Raw genomic sequence first — 22,756 nt, forward strand, 5'->3', positions numbered from 1 at the left:
ATAATGAAGTGCCAGCTGAAATTACATAATGATTGACAAAAGCAATTATATGTGAGAGAACATCAGGCACAGACTTTATCACTGATAAGATTGGAATAGAGGAAAGCTTGGGATGGTGCAACTAGGATGTTACTAAACTTGAGGGAGCGCTCATTTTCTATGTTCAAACTGAAGCTGGACTTCAACCCTTTTGCATTCTTAATGTCAATTCTAGCTTTCTTTATGATCTTCTGCTGTTTGTCCAGATATACAACATTTACTTTTCTAAAGAAGGCTATTTAAGTTTCAATACATTATCATAGAAATGCAGCTTTGAACAAATGTCAAAAATGAAAGCTCTGAAGTTCACCGTCAATTTGACAGACAGGTAATTTACACAAGAAATGAAGCACTAGTTCTCTGAATGCATATCAAGTGTTTGTCTCATTCACTAATCTTTCGCATGGATTTCATGGCATGTCAATGTGACATATGGGCAAAATACTTTCTGAAACATTTATCCCAAATCATATCAAAATAAAGTTAAATGTCAATAGCCTGATAAGATTTGCAAGTCAAAAAACTTTTGGATTCCATTGCAAATGACAGTTTGTAAAGCAGACTTAAATTTGAAATCTACTTTGGAAATGCCAGTTCTTTTTGTCAATAAATCGAGACTAAAATAGTCCCTTGACTTCCATCATGAACTACAAGAGCTACAGAGATTTTAAGCTGTTACATTTAATAATACGAATGAAGCAATGTGCCCTATTCAGTGCTTTGCACACAGTTCAGTATTGACAGTCTGTTATTGATGAGGATAGATGACAAACTTAATGTGCACTAACAAAGCTCCATTGGTCACAGATAATTAGGAGCATATCATGATGTTTAGCTGATGTCTGAAAGCAACTCCATAGAGGCCAGTATCCTGTCAACAAATCACCCCTTACCTATATGTGGAGAGTTCTTGATACTGATCCAGCTCCCTCAAAGCTAGCTGTCAGAATGAACAGAACCCATAACACTCCTGTTTGTATCTGTCAGCCAGGGCTTCCTGATTTAACTCATATACTATGATTTCCACTTGTCTGATGTCATTACAATCACTACACCTCTCCACTGTGTCCAAGGACATGGGTCGGTTCTTTTGTTTGTAGCTGCTCCTGGAGTTTTAGCACCAGGTCCGGTTCCTCCAACTTTGCTTCTAATATGGACGACGAGTTACGCACAGTAGTTCGATTCCTGCCCCTGCAGAGTCTTGGAAGAAATTCATTCCCCTCTTCAGGTGGCAAGGCATCAAGTCAGCAACATCCACTGTGTCCACCTCAGATTCCAAGGTATTTTCAATGCTTGACACAGCGAGTGAACCCACAGTTTCCAGAACAGTCGGAAAGGAAGTCGAGAAGCCGAGCACATTTTCCTCCACACCATTTGCTAGTTTGCAGCTTTTATATGCTCCATGTGCTTGTTCAGGACCGTTGCACCTGCCCAAATTTTATACATCACTGGACCTGATCTCATGTTGATCGTGCATGTTACTCATGCAAGGCCATTCTCAAGGTCCCTACACCAGATTTCAAACCCTAAATAAACTATCCCTCTCACTTAGCGGAGACTTGTGTCTGGCATTGGCATTCCTAATGCCAATTTACACCCCCCCCAACCCCAGGTCCAGGAAGATCAGATTTAACCTGGTGAGGAGTCTTCTCCCCATTAGCTACTGGAGCTATCCCTGTCGTTGCATGAAAAGTGGTCCTTTAATCAAATGGAATCCAGGAGAATTTGGTGTCTAGTGAAGTCTATGAGATCTACCTGGCTAACCTCGTTAGAATCACAATACTATCCATTTAGGATCTAGATATGGACTTCTCAGGGATTCTCCACTGGTTCTAAAGGCTGCTGTTCAGAATGGCTGGAGGTGGGGACGTGAAGCAGGGGAGCTTTTTTCTGGCCTCAGCTCTTCCAGGAGCTATCTGCTATGAAGGGATGAGATTTGTAGAGTTTAGTAGAAATTGGAACACTTAGAACAGCATAGAACAAGAGCAGACCATTCAGCTTTCTCCACCATTTACAACGATTATCACTGATTAAACACATCAATGCCTTTTGCCCACTTCATTCCCATAACCCTTCACACTATTTATCATCAGAAATCCATCAATCTCTAGATTAAATAAACCAAAGGACTGAGCTTCCACAATCCTCTTGGGGTTGGGGGGCGGGGGCGGGGGGGAGTACTTCTCAAGATTCACAGCCTTGAGAGTAAAAACATTTATCTTTATCTTGGTCCTAAATGACATTTCCTTTATTTCTCAAACCAAGGAACCATCTTACTTGCATTTACCCTATCCAGCCTTTTAAGTATTTAGTAGATTTCAATAAGATGGGAAATGCTCAAGCAAAACCTGTAATATTATTCAACTAACACAATGTGGAAAGGGTAATGCTCTTTTGCCACCTCAGAATCCAGTAAAGTGTCAGAACTATTCTTGTGGAAAGTTCCTTTCTCTTTTCTGCATTCCAATAATTCAAAAGATATTTAGTTGCACTTGGAATTCTGAATGCTATTACCAGTACAACCTACATACAACATGGTATCAGGATTTCAACACTCACCTTACAGGCTCCATTAGTTTGTTTAGTTTAAAAAATGATAAGCACTACATTGCAGCTTCAGGTGCATCTATTCATCTGTAGCGAATAGAAAACTGTTGACCAAAAATAAAACTAAATGTAAGTATGACTTCTGTGAATGGTAGTTTCCATGACTTTCTGTCATGACTTTCTGAATTTTACAGGATTGTGACATCACATCTGTGAGCTGGGAGCCTGTGATCTCACACATTTGTTTCTATTCAAATATAGGAGCATAAGAGGTACTGGGCAACATAGAGGTCCAGCACAATTAATCAATTCTTTGGAAAACTGAAATCCAAAGCTATCCTTTTTTAAATTATTCACTCATGGGACATGGGCATGTTGGCTGGGTCAGCATTTATTGCCCATCCCTAGTTGCCCTTGAGAAAGTGGTAGCAAGCTGCCTCTTGACTGTTTTGCATATGTTGTAGGTAGACCCACAATGTCATTAGGAAGAGAATTCCTGGATTTTGACGAAGCAGCACTGAAGCAGTGCATCTTATTGTGGTGTAAAATTCCAAGCAGTGGAATGTGGTGAAACGGTTAAAAATTATGTCCCAATACATGTGTGAATCTAACCGGAATGGAGGTGTTGCTTAGTCCCGTGTGAATCTTATTACACACCTCCCCGTGTGAATCTTCTTATCTGTATGTAACCAGAATGGAATGTGTTTTTTAGCCTTGCTCTGCTGTTCACATGAATGTTTATATCTGGAAAAGAGTATATCAGCTGGAAAAGTCTCCAGTTCGGTGAGTCTGCTCCGGGGTTACGTTTAACCGCCGAGCGTGGGTTGTTGGCAACCGCTCTACGAGAACTGACGGCTCCCAGTTCCGGTAACATGTAGAGTGAGTATAAGCCAGACCCGTTGTATGAGACCTGGTTGTGGCGACGCTGCGGGGAATAAAATGCCCATATTCTAGCAGACTCGCCTCTTGGTCGTTTGTTCTGTGTCAGACTACTCTCCTACGAACCTGACCTTGAGAATTTTTTAAAACACTTGTAAATAACACACACTGGTGCTACTGAGTTTCGGTGGTGGAGGGAGTGGATGTTTGTGCATTTGGTGTCAACCATGTGGGCAGTTTTGTCATGGATGGCATCAAGCTTATAAAGTATTGTTAGAACTGTACTCATCCAGGGAAACAGTGGGTGTTCCATCATACTCCTGACTTGTGCTGTGTAGGTGGTTCAGGTTTTGGGAGTCAGGATGTAAATTACTCAGTGCAGGATTACTAGCCTCTGACTTACTTTTGTAGCCACTATATTTATATGTTTCATCCTGTTCCATTTCAGGCCAATGGTAACCTCCAGGATTTTGATAGCAAAGGATTCAATGACGGTAACACCACTGAATGTCAAGAGACGGTGGCTAAATTGTCTTTTATTGGACATGGTTATTGCCTGGTATTTGGGTAGGGTGAATGTTACTTGCCACTTTTCAACCCAAGCCTGAAATATTTTCCAGGTCTTATTCCATTTGAATATGGATTGCTTTAGTTTCTGAGGAGTCATGAATTAAATTAGATTTACAAAAACCACTGAATTAACTTGACACGTGAAATAGGACCAATGTGTTCTATTCACAAAGACACAACTTTACAAACTTTATTTTACTTTGGTAGTTGATAAGTATCTGCTCCTTCCATGAGTGTTCATTTCTTAACTACAAATACATGATGTTTATACTGTATCAAAATAATCACTTATTTTTGGATGGTGTAAAGTTTCTCATAAATCTACATATCTTCTTAACTATACATGTTTTATGTGGCATGCCTAAGGAAGGAAGACTTAAGACATGCTGTGAGGCAAGTTCTGCCAGTTTTGTCAAACTGTTTAATAACTGTTGAATAATCCCAAGTGTGCAAAGAATTATGTTGATAATCAGTTTAGGATTGTTGGTCAGGCTCACAGTGTGACACACTTGCATGTGGAACTACTGACCTCTGTTCTTTGCAAGCAAAAGGAACATGTGCATGTACTCCATCTGTTTCAACTCAACAAAATAAGTAACTGCCATTTCTAAGACATGTTTCTTTGGAACTCCTTGCCACAGAGAGTTGTGTGGAAGAGTCCTTTTGTACATTTAAGGCAGAGATAGATAGATCCTTGATCAGTAGCGAAATCAAGGATTGGGGAAAGGCAAGGAATGTGGAGGCGAGAAATGTTTAGTCAGCCATGATCCTTTTGAATAGCGGAGAGGCTTCAGGAGAAGAAGAAATTCCTCCTCACCTCAGTCTTAAATTGTGCCCCATTATTGTGCAACAATGCCATCTAGTCTAAGACTCTCCAATAATGAGAAACATCCTCTCAGAATTTACCAAGCCCCTGAAGAATCCTCTGATTCAATGCGAAACCTCTCATTCTTCTAAACTCCAATGAGTTCCAATTGTTTAGCCTTTGCTCATTTGACAAATCTCTCCATACCAGGGATTCCTGAAGAAGGGCTTATGCCCGAAACGTCGATTCTCCTGTTCCCTGGATGCTGCCTGACCTGCTGCGCTTTTCCAGCAACACATTTTCAGCTCTGATCTCCAGCATCTGCAGTCCTCACTTTCTCCCCATACCAGGGATCATCATACTGAACCTTCCCTGACTGCTTCCATTGAAATCATATCTTTCCTCATATAAGGAAAGCAAAACTACTCACAGTACCCAGATATGGTCTCACCAGCACCTTGTACAGTTGCTGTAAGACTTTTCCATTTTAGTACTCCAACCTCCTTGAAATAATGGCCAACATTACATTAGCCTTCCTGATTACCCGCTATACCTGTGTGCTAGCTTTCTGTGTTTCATGCACAATTACTTGCTTTCTCTATTTCTATATTATTCTGTTCTGCCATTTAAGGATGGCATGGTGGCTCAGTGGTTAGCACTGCTGCCTCACAGTGCCAGGGATCCAGATTCTATTCCACTCCACAGTCTGTGTGGAGTTTGCATGTTCTCAGTGTCTGTGTGAATTTCCTCCCAAAGTTCAAAGTTCTGCAGGTTAGGTGGATTGGCCGTGCTAAATTGCCCATAGTGTCCAGGGATGTGTAGGTTAGGTGGGGCTAACTATGGGAAATATGGGGTTACAGGGATGTGTCTGGGTGAGCTGCCCTTCGGAGAGTTGGTGTGGACATGATGGGCCAAATGGCCTGCTTTCACATTGGAGGGATTCTATGGTATTCTCCTTTCCAAAATGAACAATGCCACATTTGGCAACTTTTTTCCATTTATTTAATCTATCAATAACTCTCTGTAACCTGTTTGTATCCCTCTCAAAAAGTGTGTTACAATTTTTGTATTGTCTCCAAAATTCACTTCAATCCTTCAGGTCATTAATATATATTGTAAACAGCTGCAGTGCCAGCAATGATCCCTGTGAAACCCCACTGGTCACAGGTCACCCAAAAAAAACTTATCCACACTCACTGTTTCCTGCCCATGTGCCGATTCTCCATCTAAGCCAAATACAACTTCCAACAGCATACGGTCTTATCTTATGACTTAACCTAATCCATTTCAACATGTCTGGATTAAAATTTTAACAAAACCTGGCAGCTAAGTGAATCAACATTAATGGGCACATTCTTCATGGTAATGCCTCTATCAATTACAGTCAATTTGCTAACCAATCAGCACTCTCCGCTCAGGAAGCATAAATGCTGATTTGCCCTAGAATTGATATTCTTGCAAATTGTCCTGTTAAGTGCTGGATGAAAATCTTTGACAAAATGCGCCTTTTTTCCAGCGATAAAAAAGTTCAATTTGAGTCAAGGTCTTTTTGGGGAATCCAAAGCTCGGTTTCAGGTGAAAGGAGAGACACTTAAAAGGGATCCTAGACCTAAGGAGTAACTTTTTCACAAGAGGGTGGTGTGGGTATGGAATGAGCTGCAAGAGGACGGGGTGGCGGTTGATACAATTATGTTTCCACACTGTAGGGATTCTATATAAAAAACGTAAAAGGCATTTGGTTGGATGTATAAATAGAAAGAGTTGAGAGGGATATGGGACAAATGCTGGCAAATGGAACTAAATCAGTTTTGGATGTCTGGTTGATGCAGATGAGTTGTACCAAAGGGTGAGTTTCTGTTCTGTATAACTCTCTGTATTAACCATAATTAGGTTACTATAAATATATGGCTTAGTTTGAGGCATTCAGAAGCCTTTAATGATATATTTGTTTCAGTACTTATAATACAATGTTATACTTAACCATTAACTAGCGCAGTGTGTAGTGTAACCCTTGTATGTACGAACAGACAGTGGAAAAGTACTGAGTACATCTGACTTGTAAAGATATGCTGATGTAAACACACAATAGGAATGACTTTTAATCAGAAGGAGGTCACATGGGGTCAGATATTCAGGAACGCGAGAAGGCGGAGAATGGAGTCAGGTCAACAGTCAATCAAGACGACAACCACACCTCATTACTTGCACAATGTTCTGTGATTACATGATGTTTTGTACTGTATAAAAGACTGGGTCAGGGGCAGGATAGGGGTCAGACTTCGTGAACTGACACACTCTGCTGTTTGTCAGGGACGGGAAGGTCTAGACCCAGAGCTCTGTATACTTTATCCACTTACTGCTAAAATAAACTAAAAGTGTGAGACCGAATATCTTCTCCTATTGCTTCATTTAAAGAACATGCAGGACTTGGCTCACACATAGAAGAAAGTAAGTTGGTAGATTGAGCCAAAGTCCAACATTACTCAAATTTTCCAGCTGGACAAGTGGAAATACCAAAATTATTCATCCTGGCCTGAAACTGTCCATATTCCACAGCAGGTGAGAGCTAGAAGATCTGGGTTCAAGCCCTGTTCCAGGATATGTGATAATATTCCTGAGTAGGTTGATTTATAAAAAACCTACGCCAAATGTTTGATAGTAATTAACTAGGGGGTGTACAGGTTGAGCATCATCTGCGATTGTGCGTGAACCTCAAACGCCAGGGTGTCCGACGACGATCAGTTCAGTGAGCCCCCTCTGACGGAGGCTGGAAACACATGAATGACAGTCCCACCATGTCATTCGTGCTGCGTTGTTCCATCGCTCCTCCCACCCCCTCAGGCACGGAGAGCAGGCCTCGTTACCATGGGAACTCCCACTTCCGGTCTGCACGTCAGCCGGAAGGGGGTGGTCGCGAGTGCGGGAGTGGGCTGGCGGCGGAATTCAGTGCTCGGCCTCCTTTAACGCAGTTTATTTGTTTACGGTGAGGTGGAGAAGACTGGAGCACTGCGAGCATGGAGGTGAGGGGGACGGGGGTGATAGCCAGTGTCGATGGAAGCAGCTCAGCGTGAGCCAGGGGTGATAGTATTCGAGACCGGTGAAAAATCAGTCATTCAGCTCTTTCATAAATGATGACCCAATGAGGGCTTTGGGTGAGAAGAAACTGAAAAACTAATCAAATAATTTGTCAATACTGTTGGTCTGCGGCAAAACCTCCCACACGAGCTATTTTATTATCGCCATTTAAGACTAGTTGCCAAAGCAGCAGTGTAACAGAGATTTCAAAGTAACTGCTAGTAAATATTTAATTTTTTTATTCATTCAGCCGGATATTTACATAGCAAATCCTGGTGGTTGCAAGCTATCAGATTGGAATAGCTAATCGAGGACTGTAATAAACAGGATGGTGTCACTGTCTTTTGTAGCATCCGAGGTAGTTTCTGCTGGTGATTCTCAAGATAGTTGTACCTCCTAAAACGAACCAAGCAAACCCGAGGATGAAATTATCTGTGGGATACACGTCTGCACTTCACACTGTATTTCACTTCCTGTTCAATTCATATTTCCTGGGCCGTTCAAAAGCCTCAAACTGAAAGAAAGCACTGCGTCTATTTTGCGTGGTTCAACGTGTTTCTGAAGTTTTAGATTAGATTCCCTGAAGTGCAGAAACAGGCCCTTCGGCCCAACCAGTCCATACCGACCGTCTGAAGAGTAATCCACCCAGACCCATTTCCCTCTAACTAATGCACCTAACACAATGGGCAATTTGGCATAGCACATGTTTGGACTGTGGGAGGAAACCGGAGCACCCGGAGGAAACCCACACAGACACTGGGAGAATGCACAAACTCCACACAGACAGTCACCCGAGGCTGGAATCAAACCTGGGACCATGGTGCTGTGAGGCAGCAGTGCTAACCACTGAGTCACCATGCCGCCCATAATAAACAATGATTTTCCCAGCTCTGGAACTGTGGTCATCCTTTACCAATGGTACTTGATTTGTACTAATGTTGCACATTATTGATTTTGGTGTTTACTGTGACCTGATCTCTAATTCTGCATTTAAGTTGTAGTATTAAAAGGAACTTGTATTTACATGATGGCAAAAGTCTAGATTAGAGTGGTGCTGGAAAAGCACAGCAGATCAGGCAGCATCCGAGGAGCAGGAAAATCAATGTTTCGGGCAAAAGCCCTTCGTCTAGGAATGAAGGGAGGGAGCACCAGGGTGGAGAGATAAATGGGAGGGGGGGTGGGGCTGAGGAGAAGGTAGCAAAGACTACAATAGGTAGATGGGAGTGGGGATGAAAGTGATAGGTCAGGGAGGAGGGTGGAGCGGATAGATGGGAAGGAAGATTGGCAGGTAGGACAGGTCATTGGGATGGTGCTGAGCTGGAAGGTTGGAACTGGGGTAAGGTGGGAGGAGGGGAATTAGGAAACTGATGAAGTCCACATTGATGCCCTGGGGTTGAAGTGTGCCGAGGTGTTCTTCCTCCAGGTGTCGGGTGGTGAGGGAGTGGCGGAGGAGGAGATCCAGGACCTGCATGTCCTCAGCAGAGTGGGAGGGAGTGTTGAAATGTTGGGCCATGGGGCGGTGGGGTTGATTGGTGTGGGTTTCCTGGAGATTTCCCGAAAGCACTCTGCGAGAAGGTGTCCAGTCTCCCCAATGTAGAGGAGACCGCATCGGGAGCAATGGATACAGTAAATAATATGTGTGGAAATGCAGTTGAAACTTTGATGGATGTGGAAGGCTCCTTTGGGGCCTTGGATGGAGGTGAGTCGGGGGGGGGGGTGGGGTGTGTGGGTGCAGGTTTTGTAATTCCTGCGATGGCAGGGGAAGGTGCCAGGAGGGGAGGGTGGGTTTTTGGGAAGCGTGGACCTGACCAGGTAGTCATGGAGGGAGAGTCTTTGTGGAAAGTGGAAAGGGATGGGGAGGGAAAAATATTCCTGGTGGTGCGGTCCATTTGAAGGTGGTGGAAATGTCGGCGGATGATCCGGTTTATGCAAAGGTTGGTAGGGTGGGCGGTGAGGACAGGGGTGTTCTGTGCTTGTTATTGTTGGAGGGGTGGGGTTTGAGGGCGGAGGTGCGGAATGTGGACAAGATGCGTTGGAGGGCACCTTTAACTACGTGGGAAGGAAAATTGCGGTCTTTAAAGAAGGAGGCCATCTGGTGTGTTCTGTGGTGGAATTGGTCCTCCTGGGAGTAGATGAGGTGGAGGAATTGGAAATACAGGATAGGGTGGGAAGAGATGTAATCCATGTAGTCGGTGGGTTTGTAAAAAATGTCAGTGTCAATTCGGTCGTCATTGATGGGGATGGAGAGGTCCAGGAAGGGGAGGGAGGTATCAGAGATGGTCCAGGTGAACTTAAGGTCGGAATGGAATGTGATGGTGAAGTTGATGAACTGCTCAGCCTCCTCACGGGAGCACGAGGTGGTGCCTATGCAGTCATCAATGTAGTGGAGGAAGAGGTGGGGAGTGGTGCTGATGTAACTACAGAAGATGAACTGTTCTACGTAGCCGACAAAGAGACAGGCATAGCTGGGGCCCATTGCCTTGCATTTACATGATGCCTTATCTTCAGGGCACATAGCACATAGCTAATTGCCTTTGCCTACATATAGTGTGCACTTCAGTCTTGGAGAGATACAGCACGAAATAGATCCTTTGGTACAACCTATCCATGCTGCCTGAGATATCCTAATCAAATGTAGTCTCATTTTCCAGCACTTGGTCCATATCCCTCTATTCATATTCATATTCCCATCCAAATGCCTTTTAAATGTTGTAATTGTACCAACCTCCACTTCCTCTGGCAGCTCATTCCATACACGCACCACCATCTGTGTGAAAAAGTTGCCCCCAGGTCCCTTTTAAGTGCAGCCACTTGTTTGATATTTCCTTAGGAAAGAATATTATAATACTAGAAGAATTCCCATAGACTATTACTCCTGTTTAACTTTTTGGCCAACATTCATGAGCTGAGGATAATAGATGAGAGTCCTACTGAGGATGACATCAGATTGCTTCCACGGAAGGATACGTTGAATTATTTCTCAGTAGTAGTATTATTCAGATGCATGCTGACGGAGCTGACCTCTCTGGATTGAAGTAAAGGCACCAGTCTGGAAATGACATTCCAATAGGTCCAGGCTGCTAATGATTGTTCTACAAGCCTTCTCTGGTATTAATGCATGCATAATCAGTGCTGTGTAATTGGCATTGTTGAGTTGCCAGGATTTGATGCAGAACAATTCTACCACAAACCTATTGAAATGGGCCAGTGTGAGAACTGACACTCTGGCAAACCATCACTGAGAGCTCGTATTCAGTCAGTGTTATTACTAAAATGATATATAACCTACAGTGTTGATAAATCTAAGAGTTTTACAGCATTGAATGACAGATAAAAGCCTTTGCACCATGACTTTGTGTTGGTTTTATCTGCAAATAAGAAGTTCTACTCTCATTTGCTTCAACCTGACCACTAGTTCATTGTCAGTGCAGGGGCTATAATGATAACTCCCAGGATGTTAATAATCAGGGATTCAATTATGATAACACCTTTAAATGTGAAGGGACGGTGGTTAAATTTCTATTGTTAATTGTCATTGCCTGGCATTTGTGACATGAATGTTAATTGCCACTTTTCAATCCAAGTCGAGATATTGTCTAGGTTTTATTGCATTTGCACACAAACTCCTTCAGTATCTGAGAAGTCATGAATGATGCAGAACATTACAAAATCATCAGCAAACATTCCCACTTCTGACTTAATGATGGAGGCAGCATTATTAATGAAGCAACTGAAGATGGTTAGGCTGAGGACACTACCTGAGGAACTCCTGCAGAGATGTCCTTGGGCTGAGATGGCTGATCCCCAACATCCACAAGCATTTTTATTTGTGCCAGGTATGACTCCAACCAGCAGAGAACTTGCCCGATTGCTAAGGCTCCATACTCTCGACTGAGTTTGGTGCTGGAAAAGCACAGCAGGTCAGGCGGCATCTGAGGAGCAGGAGAATCACCGTTTCGTGCATAAGCCCTTCATCAGGAATGAGGCTTGTGGGTCAGGTTTGAGAGATAAATGGGTGGGGAGGGGTGGGGTTGGGGGGGGAGGTAGCTGGGAAAGCAATAGGTGGATGAAGATGAAGGTCAGAAGGGGCAGTGATGGATGGGTCCAGAGGGTAGTGCCGAGTTGGAGGCTTGGGACTGGGATAATGTAGGGGGAGGGGAAATGAAGCTTTGAAATCCACATTTATCCCGTGTGTTTGCAGGGTTCCAAGGCGGAATATGAGGTGTTCCTTCTCCAGGCATCAGGTGGTAATGGTTTGGCGGTGCAGGAGGCCCAGGACCTGCATGCCTTTGACAGAGTGGGAGGGGGAGTTGAAGTGTTCGGCCACAGGGCGGTGGGGTTAGTGGGTGTGAGTTTCCCAGAGATGTTCTCTGAAACTATCCGCAAAGAGGCTTCCTATCTCCCCGATGTAGAGGAGACCACACTGGGTGCAACGGATGCAATAGATGACTCCTGCTCCTCGGATGCTGCCTGACCTGCTGTGCTTTTCTAGCATTAGACTCTCGACTCTGATCTCCAGCATCTGCAGCCTTGATATAAAGAGCTATCACACTCGCCACCTCTGGAATTCCACTCTTTGCCTCTGGAATTCCACTCTTTGCCCATGTTTGAACCAAGGCTGTAGTGAGGTCAGCAGCTGAGTGACCCTGGTGAAATCCAAATTGGGCATCAGTGAGCTGATGTTTGATGAACAAGTGCTGCTTGGTTGCACTGTTGATAACTCTTTCCATCGTGTTACTGATGATTGGGATAAAACTGATGGGGTAGTAATTGGCTGGGTTGGATGTGACCTGCTTTTTATGTGCACGATATACCTGGGCAATTTTCCACATTGTTGGTTAATACCAATGTTGCAGCTGTACTGGAACAGCTTGGTTGTGGGTGCTGCAAGTTCTGGAGCACAAGTCTTGTGTATTATTGCTGGAATATGGTCAGGGCCTATAGCCTTTCCAGTATCCTGTGCTTCCAACTGTTTCTTGAGAGAGAGAGAGAGTGTCCAACTGTCTGAAGACTAGCATCTGTGATGCTGTAATCTCTGGAGGTCAGCATAACTGGGTGTTGAAGATTATTCAGAATGCTTCAGCCTTTTTTTATGCCCTGATGTGATGTGACCTGCCTACTCCATAACTGGATGTGGCAGGACTGCAGACCTTAGATCTGACCCATTGGTTGTGAGATGGCTTAGCTCTGTGAACCATTTGTTCATGCTATTGGCACACAAGTAGTCCTATAACTTCACCAAGTTGACACCTCATTTTTTGGTATTTCTGAGGCTGCTTTTGGCATGCCCTCTTGCATTCTCCACTGAACCGGAGTTGATTACCTAGTTTGATGATAATGGTAGAGTGGGGGATATTCTGAACCATGAGGTTACAGATTGTGTTGAAGTACAGTTCTCCTGCTACTGATGACCCACAGTGCGTCTTGGATGCCAGTGTTGAGTTGCTCGATCTGTTTGAAGTTTAACCCATTTCGTACCACGTATCACAATGGAAAAATAAAATTTGAAGTTGGGACTTGTAACGATCAATTTTAAGACAAGGACTGTGCGGTGGTCACTGTTATAGAACAGATGCGTCTGCAGCAGGCAAATTGATGAGAGTGTGGCCAAGTATGGTTTTCCCTCTTGATTTTCCAGACCCAGTCTAGGAGCATTGTTCTTTAGGACCTGACTAGCTCAATTAGTTGTGCTGCTCCTTCCTATTGGAAAGATATTGTGAAACTTGAAAGGGTTGAGAAAAGATTTACAAGGATGTTGCTAGGATTGGAGGATTTGAGCTATAGGGAGAGGTTGAATAGGCTAGGGCTGTTTTTCCTGGAGCGTCGGAGGCTGAGGGGTGACCTCATAGAGGTTTAGAAAATCATGAGGGGCATGGATAGGATAAATCAATTCCCTGGTTTGGGGGAGTCCAAAATGAGAGGGCATAGGTTTAGGGTGAGAGGGGAAAGATATAAAAAAGACTTAAGGGGCAACTTTTTCATGCAGGGGATGGTACATATGGAATGAGCTGCCAGAGGAAGTGGTGGAGCCTAGTACAATTGCAACATTTAAAAGGGATCTGGATGGGTACATGAATAGGAAAGGTTTGGAGGGATATGGGCTGGGTGCTGGCAGGTGGGGCTAGATTGGGTTGGGACATCTGGTCGGCATGGACAAGTTGGACTGAAGGGTCTGTTTCCGTGCTGTACATGTCTATGACTCTATGCTGCCAAGCCAAATACTCCCCACCTAGAGTGCATTCTGTGCCTGTGCCACCCTCACTGCTTTCTCTAAGTGTTCCTCAACTTTGATCAGCATGAGAGACATCCCTCTGAGGGAGGATGGTACGTGGTCATCAGCAAGAGGTATCCTTGCCCATTCTTGGCCTGATGCTATGAGACTTCATGGGGATCTGGAGTTAGTGTTGAGAGCTCCCAGGGTAACACCTCCCAACTGTATAGCTTTGGGCCACCACCTCTGCTCTTTCTATCCTGTGTGTAGGCAGAGTGTATACAGGGATGGTGATGGTACCCTTAGATATTCCGATTCTGTGGGTATGACTGTTTGTCTTTTGCTTGATCAGTCCATGGGTCAGCTGTTCTGATTTTGAAAGTGGTCACCAGAGGTTAGTAAGGAAGATTTCATAGTGTTGACAAGGTCTGTTCTGCCATTGTCATTTCCAGTGCCTCGGTCAGTGGTCTGACCAGTATCATTTGTTTCTTGAGTGTAGCGATTAATACAACTGAGTGGCTTGCTGGTCATTTCAAATGGCACTTGAGAGTCAAACACATTGCTATGGCTCTGGAGACACATAGAGATCAGAACAGGTAAGATTGGCAGTTTTCCTTCCCTGTACATTAGTGTACCAGATGGATTTTTCTGATAATCAACAGCTTTTCTACCACCTTCAACATTTTGCCTCATTGAGCAGGGAACGAAGCTTTATTGAATCTGCAAGTATGTCAAAGTCATTTAGAGTGAACAGTATTTTATAAAATAGAAATGAATGTACGTGACTAAGTGAGCTGTTATCCAGCATTGAATTTTATACGACTGCACTTACAAGTGAATAAACTGAATTATGGTTGTCAGGGAAAATCTAATCATTTACTGTTTTTGTTAAATTTACAAAAATATAAATGGTATGTTAAATGATTGATGTAACAACTTCATATAAAACACTTAATTTATTAACCTCTGCTCTAACTTAAAATGATATGTTCAGTTTGGTTTCATTATAAAATTTAAGCATGTCTTTTAAAGACTATATTATGTTAAGTTCTGGGCTGAACAGAACTTCCTTGTATTTCCTCTGTAGACACTGCATCATCCTCCACCACTTCCGCCACCTACAAAGGGTCCCCTCCACCATAGTCATATTTCCCTTCCCACCCCTATCAGCGTTCCGGAGAGACCTTTCCCTCTGCAATCCCTCGTCAGATTCATGTCCCCCACCAACTCACATCCTGTTCCCGGCACCTTCCCCTGCCACCACAGGAAGTGCAAAACCTGCACCCACACCTCCACCCTCACCTCAGTCCAAGGCCCTCCAGGATCCTTCCACATCTGACAGAAATTTACCTGTACCTTCACGAATGTCATCTACTGTATCCGATGTGGTCTTCTCTACATCGGGGAGACAGGGTGGATCATTTCAGAGAACATCTCTGGGACACCTGCACCCACCAACCCCACCACCCTGTGGCTGAACACTTCAGATCTCCCTCCCACTTTGCTAAGGACATGCAGGTCATGGGCCTCCTCCATCGCCACCCAATTCCTGGAGGAAGAAGGCCTCATATTCTGCTTTGGGACCCTGCAACCACACAGGATCAATGTGGATTTCACCAGTTTCCTCATTCCCCCTCCCCCCACATTGTCCCAATTCCAATTGTCCAACTTGGCACCGTCCTCTTGTCCTGTCCATCACCTTCCTATCTATCCACTCCACCCTCCTCTCCAACCTATCACCTTCTTCCCCACCTTCATTGACCTATTGCATTCTCAGCTGCTTTCCCTCCCATTTATCTCTCAGGCTACCCCCCACCCACCCCTCCCCCCAGAAGCCTCATTCCTGATGAAGAGCTTATGCCCAAAGCGTTGATGCTCCCTCTCCTCGGATGATGCCAGACTTGCACTAGCACCCCATACTTGACTTCCTTGTATTTAAAGCCTAGGTACATTTTGGAGCTGCCTAACTAACTTCAGGATGCAGTGTCAGCAATAATCAGATTTATTTCTGTCAGACAAAACCACAGTTAGCTGTACTTGAATCCTCGCAGGAGTTTAAAAAGGCATTTTATAGCCTTGAAGTGTATGGCTGCTTTAATAAACTAAATTATTTCAGGATGACAATGTGACAAAGTTGATTGAGGGAAGGGATCTGGATGTCATATACATGGACCTCAGTAAGGCATTTGATAAGGTTCCCTATGGTAGACTGATGGACAAAGTGAGGTCGCATGGTGTCCAGGGTGTACTGGCTAGATGTATGGAGAACTGGTTGGGCAACAGGAGACAGTAGTAGTGGAAAGGAGTTTCTCAAAATGAAGAACTGTGATCAGTGGTGTTCCACAGGGATCCGTGTTGGGATCACTGTTTGTGATATACATAAATGATTTGGAGGAAGGTATAGGTAGTCTGGTTAGTGAGTTTGCAGATGACAGTAAGATTGGTGGAGTAACAGATAGTGAAGGGGACTGTCAGAGAATGCAGCAGAATATTGATAGGTTGGAAAGTTGGGCAGAGAAATGGCAGTTGGAGTTCAATCTGGGCAAATGCGACGTGATGCATTTTGGAAGATCCAATTCAAGAACAAACTATATGTTAAATAGAAAAGCTCTGGGGAAAATTGATGGAGAAAGATCTGGTCCATTGTACCCTGAAGATGGCAGCACAGTTCGATAGAATGGTCAAGAAGGCATATGGCATGCATTCCTTCATCAGATGGGGTATTGAGTACAATAGTTGGCAGGTCATATTGTAGATGTATAGGACTTTGGTTGGCCAGATTTGGAAAACTGCGTACAGTTCTGGTCACCACATTCCCCAAACGATGTGGGTGCTTTGGAGAGAATGCAGAGAAAGTTCATCAGGATGTTGCCTGGTATGGAGGGCACTAGCTACGAAGAGAGGTTGAGTAGATTCCGATTATTTTCATTAGAAAAGTGGAGGTTGGGGGAATCCTGATTGAGGTCTACAAAATCATGAGAGGTATAGACATGGTGAATAGCAAGAAGCTTTTTCCCCAGAGTGGGGAACTTTAATTATTAGGGGTCATGCGTTCAAGGTGAGAGGGGAAAAGTTTAAGGGAAGAAACACATGGAAAGTTCTTTACGCAGAGGGTGGTAGGTGCCTGGAATGTGATGCCCACGGAGGTGGTAGAGGCGGGCACAGTAACATCATTTAAGATGTATCTAGACAGATACATCAATGGGCAGGGAGCAGAGGGACATAGATGCTGAGAAAATAGGCGACAGGTTTAGATAGAGGATCTCGATTGGCACAGGCTTGGAGGGTCAAAGGGTCTGTTCCTGTGCTGTAATTTTCTTTGTTCTAAATCAAATAACAGTACCGAAGGCAGAAAATGGTGTCATAGCAACTATCATTTAAATTTATTTTGCCTGAAATGAGCCATCTAAGTTTGTTTACATTATCAGCAGTAGAATGTATCAGAAAGCTCCTTAAGGTTTGGATCTCACAACAGAACAAAACTACCAGTACCTTCGCCATGATTCTTAATGAATTTTAAATATGCTGTGCAATAGAATGAATGCATTGCAAATGGAGACCCTTGTTGAATGGAGAAGTTTTATTTATTATTATTCAGGTGTCTGATATACATAGAAACTCGTTACCATTTTTAGGTATTTCCGAATAAATCACTGAAAATGCCATAAGTAGAAATTCATTTTGCAAGATAACTAAGTGCACGTTCTCTCTTTACCGAAATCTACATTTAAACCAAGGTTTCAGGGATCCCAGGTTCACATAGGGTAGTTCAGACAACTAACATAGAGTACCATTAACCTTACCAATATCTGTTTGCAGCCATCTCACTATTTTAAAAGTAATATATAAGTATACATTACCTAACCGTGAACCCCTGATCCATGATTACATTGATTTGCATAGTATTTAATTTCCAATGAGAAGAGTATTGTTCTGCTCATCAAGGTTCCATCTGTGAACCAGACTGGTGATTGAACCTGTCCCAGTGAAGATGGATGGAGTTAGTGTTTTTGCTGATGTTTGTTTGTCTTTTAGCAGTATGTCTAGAAAACTAAGGAATGGTATTCAGCAAAACCTGGCACATAGACGGCCTAAGAAGACCTGTTTAGATTTTGATGAATGTGTGGGCCTTGCTCTTGGAAATTTTTAATGAATTTCTTTACATTGGAAGATAGGATGAATTGATTTTTGTTAAAATGAAGAAGGTTAATCAAATTAGAATGTTAAATGTTTCCAGATGTTGTGGATTGTGTCCATTACGGAATTTTACAGCTGTCAAAGTGTGAGCAAAGTTTTCGGAGCAGGTTGTTTCAATGTAAGTTGGTCTGGAACTATCTCAGTGAAATGGAAATGCTTAAATTATTTGTTTTCAGCTTCATTGTTATGGAGCATCAACCAAACAGGGAAAAGCTCTAAGGAAGAGCTGCATAAATATAACAATATTATGTGGTGATACTGTGTGCTTGAAGTGTTCTTCACTTGTAAAATATATGTTGGTGTGAGACACTGATCACTGGACAGAAATTAGGTTCTATAACAATTTTGGAGTGATATTTTTATTAGCAGGGAGTTACATTGTGGGGTAATTGAAATAAATATGATTTTTATGTGAATTTAAGTGAGTTATCACATTTGCTAATTATTTATTACAGTTGCAAGATAATGTGTGCATTGCAGTATTCATTATTTTGCGTATTAATACCAAGTTCAAACAGTGCAAATAACTTCTAAATTCCAAAACTTCTGTTTGTTTTTGTTTGACAGGAGAGTGGTCAGGATGGTATGTCTTCACCAGCAGTCCCTGGAGCAGGAAAATCTAAGGTTTGCATGAAAATAAATCTTAAATGTTAACTTGTGATTCCTATTGAGACTGATAACTTTTTTCAAAAAAACCAAAATATTTAAATTCCTGTTTAACTATTTAAGAGAATTGTATAAGATTTCAAATTTTAAGACTTCTACTATAACAAGTAAACTAAATAATTAATTGCACCTTACATAGTAGGCAGCTAATTACTCTAAACAATAGAGTAGAGAAACCCAAAAAGATTCTTAAAATGACTAGATGGCCCTATATATCAAATGTAACATACACTTCTCAGTTCCCTATTTACAGAAAATGGACCAAACCATCTCCCTTGTTCTTATGTTGTAATATCTGGTCACCAATATTCCTGGTCTTCAATATTCCGAGAATTTCTGGTCCATCTTCTAGCTGCAAGGTTTGTTCACATAATTGTTTCTCCTGGATTCATCATGGTAAATTTTCAACTGATATTAAAGCTCTGCAGGACCCTCTTCACTAAGAAGACAAGTTTTCATGAGCATTTTGTCTGGTAACTCAAAGTGCAGCATTGTTTTTGCAGCAGTTTCCCTGTCTGTCAATAATTTGTTTTCAGGCTGCCTGTGAATCTGTAAGTCTCCATAAAGCAAGAACAGCTGTCTCAGAATTTGCATGCCTATCCATGCCAAAGCCAAATCAGCCATCCTTTTGTTTGCAGGTGTTAAACTCAGTATGTGGTTTTTCAACAATGTTTGACGTGGCTCCATCCCCGAGTTAACCTCGTCACATTGCGTTATCGCAGAAATAACAACAGGTCACACATCTCTTCCTGTTCTGACATTTTTCCTTGAAATTAAAAAGACAGTCTGACACACAATTATCTTGCATGACAAAGTACACCAGTATTTTAGAGCTTGCTTTTAAAGAGCACCTATACATTAATCTCATCTAAATTAACAATGGAATATGTTGAATCCATACTCATTTATTTAACTGTGTTTACAGCTGGACACACTACCAAAGGAAGAGCTTATAAAATTTGCGAAGAAACAGGTTATGCTTTTGCAGAAGACAAAGTCAAAATGCACTGGTAATGTATATGACCAAAAGATCTTTAACCTACCAGCACCTTCTTTTAAAAGTAATTATAATGGGCCAGATTTAGAACATAAGACACAGCAGCGGAAGTGGACTACTCAGTCCGTCCAGTCTGCTCTGCCATTCAATGCATTCATGGCTGATCTGATAATCCTTAACTGCACTTTCCTGCCTTTTCCCCATAAGCTTGATTGCCTAACTGATTAAAAATCTATTGATCTTCAGCCTTGAATATACCTAATGACTCAACCTTCTGTGGTAAAGAAATCCACAGATTCACAACCCAATGAGTGATGAAATTCCTCCCCATCTCTGATTTAAATGTGTAATTCCCTATCCTGTGATGATGTCCTCTAGTCCTGGGCTCTTTCACAAGGAGAAACAACCTTTCTGCATTTATCCTGTTATTCTGTAAGAATCTTGTATGTTCAATAAACTTGCCTCTAGTTCTTCTATATTCCAATGAGTACAGGCCAATGGCATGAGAGATGGAAGGGTGTAGTACGTGCGGAGTGGGAGAAGGTGGGGATCAGATTGGGTCCAGAGTGAGGCAGGTACGTTGGCACCCTGGAGGAAGAAAAGGGGAAGCAGATAAGGATCTGGGGAGGATAAATATGGGGTCAGTTAAATAATTACCCAGGATTTGTACTAAAAAGTCTTAACTTTTTCACCATCATAATTTACTTAATCAGATCTCCCTGAATTCTAACTTTTGGAGACTTTTGGAGCCTTCCAGGCATACTGAATTGCCCAGCAGAATCTTCAGTTTCCCAGGCAATACCTTCAGAGTCTGCCGCAGGGCACTATGTACAACTCTCAGCTGCAATGCATTAATGACTGTCAAGCCATAGAAAAATCCAGGCTAGTCAGTGTTTTTGACACAAGAATCAGGGTCCTTAGTCAATAAATGTTTTACTCTATACTCCTAATTATGCTGTGAATTACGCTGGAAAGCAATTTTAAATTATCAGTAGGTTGACAGTATGATTCGTTTGCATACACCAAAAACCTGTCCTTTGTAGGCAAAAAAGAATATGTCCACACATTGTACCTTTTTCTATGGAGACAGCTAATCCCTGCTACATTCTTCTGTGGTATTACCAAAAGTAATTATTTGTATTGTTTTCTCTATTTGCTTAAGAAAGGATTGTTGAACCCGTACAATACACAATAAGGTCTACTGAACCTGACTGCATGACGAAGTTGAAAATGGTCATTTCTTTTGTACTCATTCCTTTTTATCATATAGTTTAATTGTAAATAAGGAATTGATCATGTCGCTTTGGTCATTGCATCTCACGCCATTTAACTGTCTTTTGTTTGTCATTGTGGCTGCATTAATAAGTTCAATTCTGTCTGGTAAAGTGCTAAAGTTGTAATGACTGGGGCACTCTAATCAACCTATCCAAAGGTTCATTGAACATCGTCTTGTAATCATTCCCCCCCTCTCGAAAAGCTGATCCTTTCTGAGGTTTTGTTTGCTGTGAGTAGTATCATGTACTGGTGTCTTGCACTTCCATTACTTAAAACATGTTCCATGACTACTGTTAAGGAAGGAAGTTAAAGTAGTTGTTCATGGATATCAATTCTTCCAACTAAGCTGCAGCAATCACTTGCATTTATAAAGCACATTAAAATGCAGACAATTAGAAACAATTAGAGACAATTAGGAGGGTTGACCAAAAGTATGATTAAACATAGGGTTTCAAGCAAAGCCTTAAAGGAAATTCGTTCCTAGATTCTGATTCTGTGAAATGCGTGTACATCCCAAGGCAGTTCACAGAATCAGAATCATGGAACCAATTTCCTTTAAGGGTTTGGTTAAAACCCTATGTTTAATCATACTGTTGGTCAACCCTCCTAATATCTCATTTTTTTGTAAATGTCTGCATTTTATTCAAATAATTATTCCAAAGGACTTTGGGACACTTTACTGCATTAAAACTGAATATAAATATAAGATATTGTGCATTGACATTATCTGACTGAATCATAGACCTTCTAAAATCTATGACAACAACCTGACCTGATACATTGTAGTATTCCAACTCAATTAAATATTATTTATTTCTTAAATTATGAAAAAGATGTAAAATTGTATTTCATTATTATGTATTCTAATTATTAAGTTTGCTTTGGCAAATTTAGATTTAATTGAGCAGTTTATTTTTTAAAGGTTTTATCTTACATATGTCATTTCAGCACTGGAAAATGAAATTGAACAGCTCAGAACAAAACCAGCTGTTGATACTAATGATGCAGTCATCCAGGTAATAGCCATGAAGCAGGTGTTAATCATTTGTAATTTTTGTATCACTTTCACAGATAACATTGCGTGTGCTTAATAATTTGCTTGACAAAAGCTAGCATAACTGAAGGAGTGAGTGCACAATTGTGCAAATATTTTCTTGGGCTCCTGAACACAAACAGAATGATCGTTGATATTTATTTAGTTGTCCAGCTATTACATTGGATTGTAATCCATTGTAACATTTTCTGGGTTATTGTACAAAGTTTAGGACTTCAAATCTGGGAACATTTGCAGAGTGTCTAGGGGAATTTCCCAGACAACTTCCACATAGGTCTGCGTATCATGATTTTAGCAATCTCCTGCCATGCATTTTCATTGTACGTTGGTGTCCAAGATTTGTCCCACTATCATAGTTGGATGAGTTTAATGTTACTATTTGCATGGCAGTCAAATATATTTTTTGCTTGATGAGGATGAGGCTGATATTTTGAATGGAAG

The 22,756-nt window shown here is 42.1% G+C and overlaps 1 protein-coding gene across 1 annotated transcript in view; it reads left to right on the forward strand.

Moving 5' to 3' along the window:
- Nucleotides 1–7,735: 7,735 nt before the first annotated feature.
- The window catches only part of LOC122550676 (GRIP and coiled-coil domain-containing protein 2), a 68,695-nt gene continuing 53,674 nt past the window's right edge, over nt 7,736–22,756 (forward strand). Inside the window, exons 1-4 of the mRNA XM_043691765.1 lie at nt 7,736–7,860; nt 18,891–18,947; nt 19,915–19,999; nt 22,210–22,277. Coding sequence (XP_043547700.1) covers nt 7,855–7,860; nt 18,891–18,947; nt 19,915–19,999; nt 22,210–22,277 — 216 coding nt within the window. The 5' untranslated portion in view covers nt 7,736–7,854. The remainder of the gene's footprint in view (nt 7,861–18,890; nt 18,948–19,914; nt 20,000–22,209; nt 22,278–22,756) is intronic.

The sequence above is a fragment of the Chiloscyllium plagiosum genome, chromosome 6, assembly GCF_004010195.1.
Source record: "Chiloscyllium plagiosum isolate BGI_BamShark_2017 chromosome 6, ASM401019v2, whole genome shotgun sequence".
NCBI lineage: Eukaryota > Metazoa > Chordata > Chondrichthyes > Orectolobiformes > Hemiscylliidae > Chiloscyllium > Chiloscyllium plagiosum.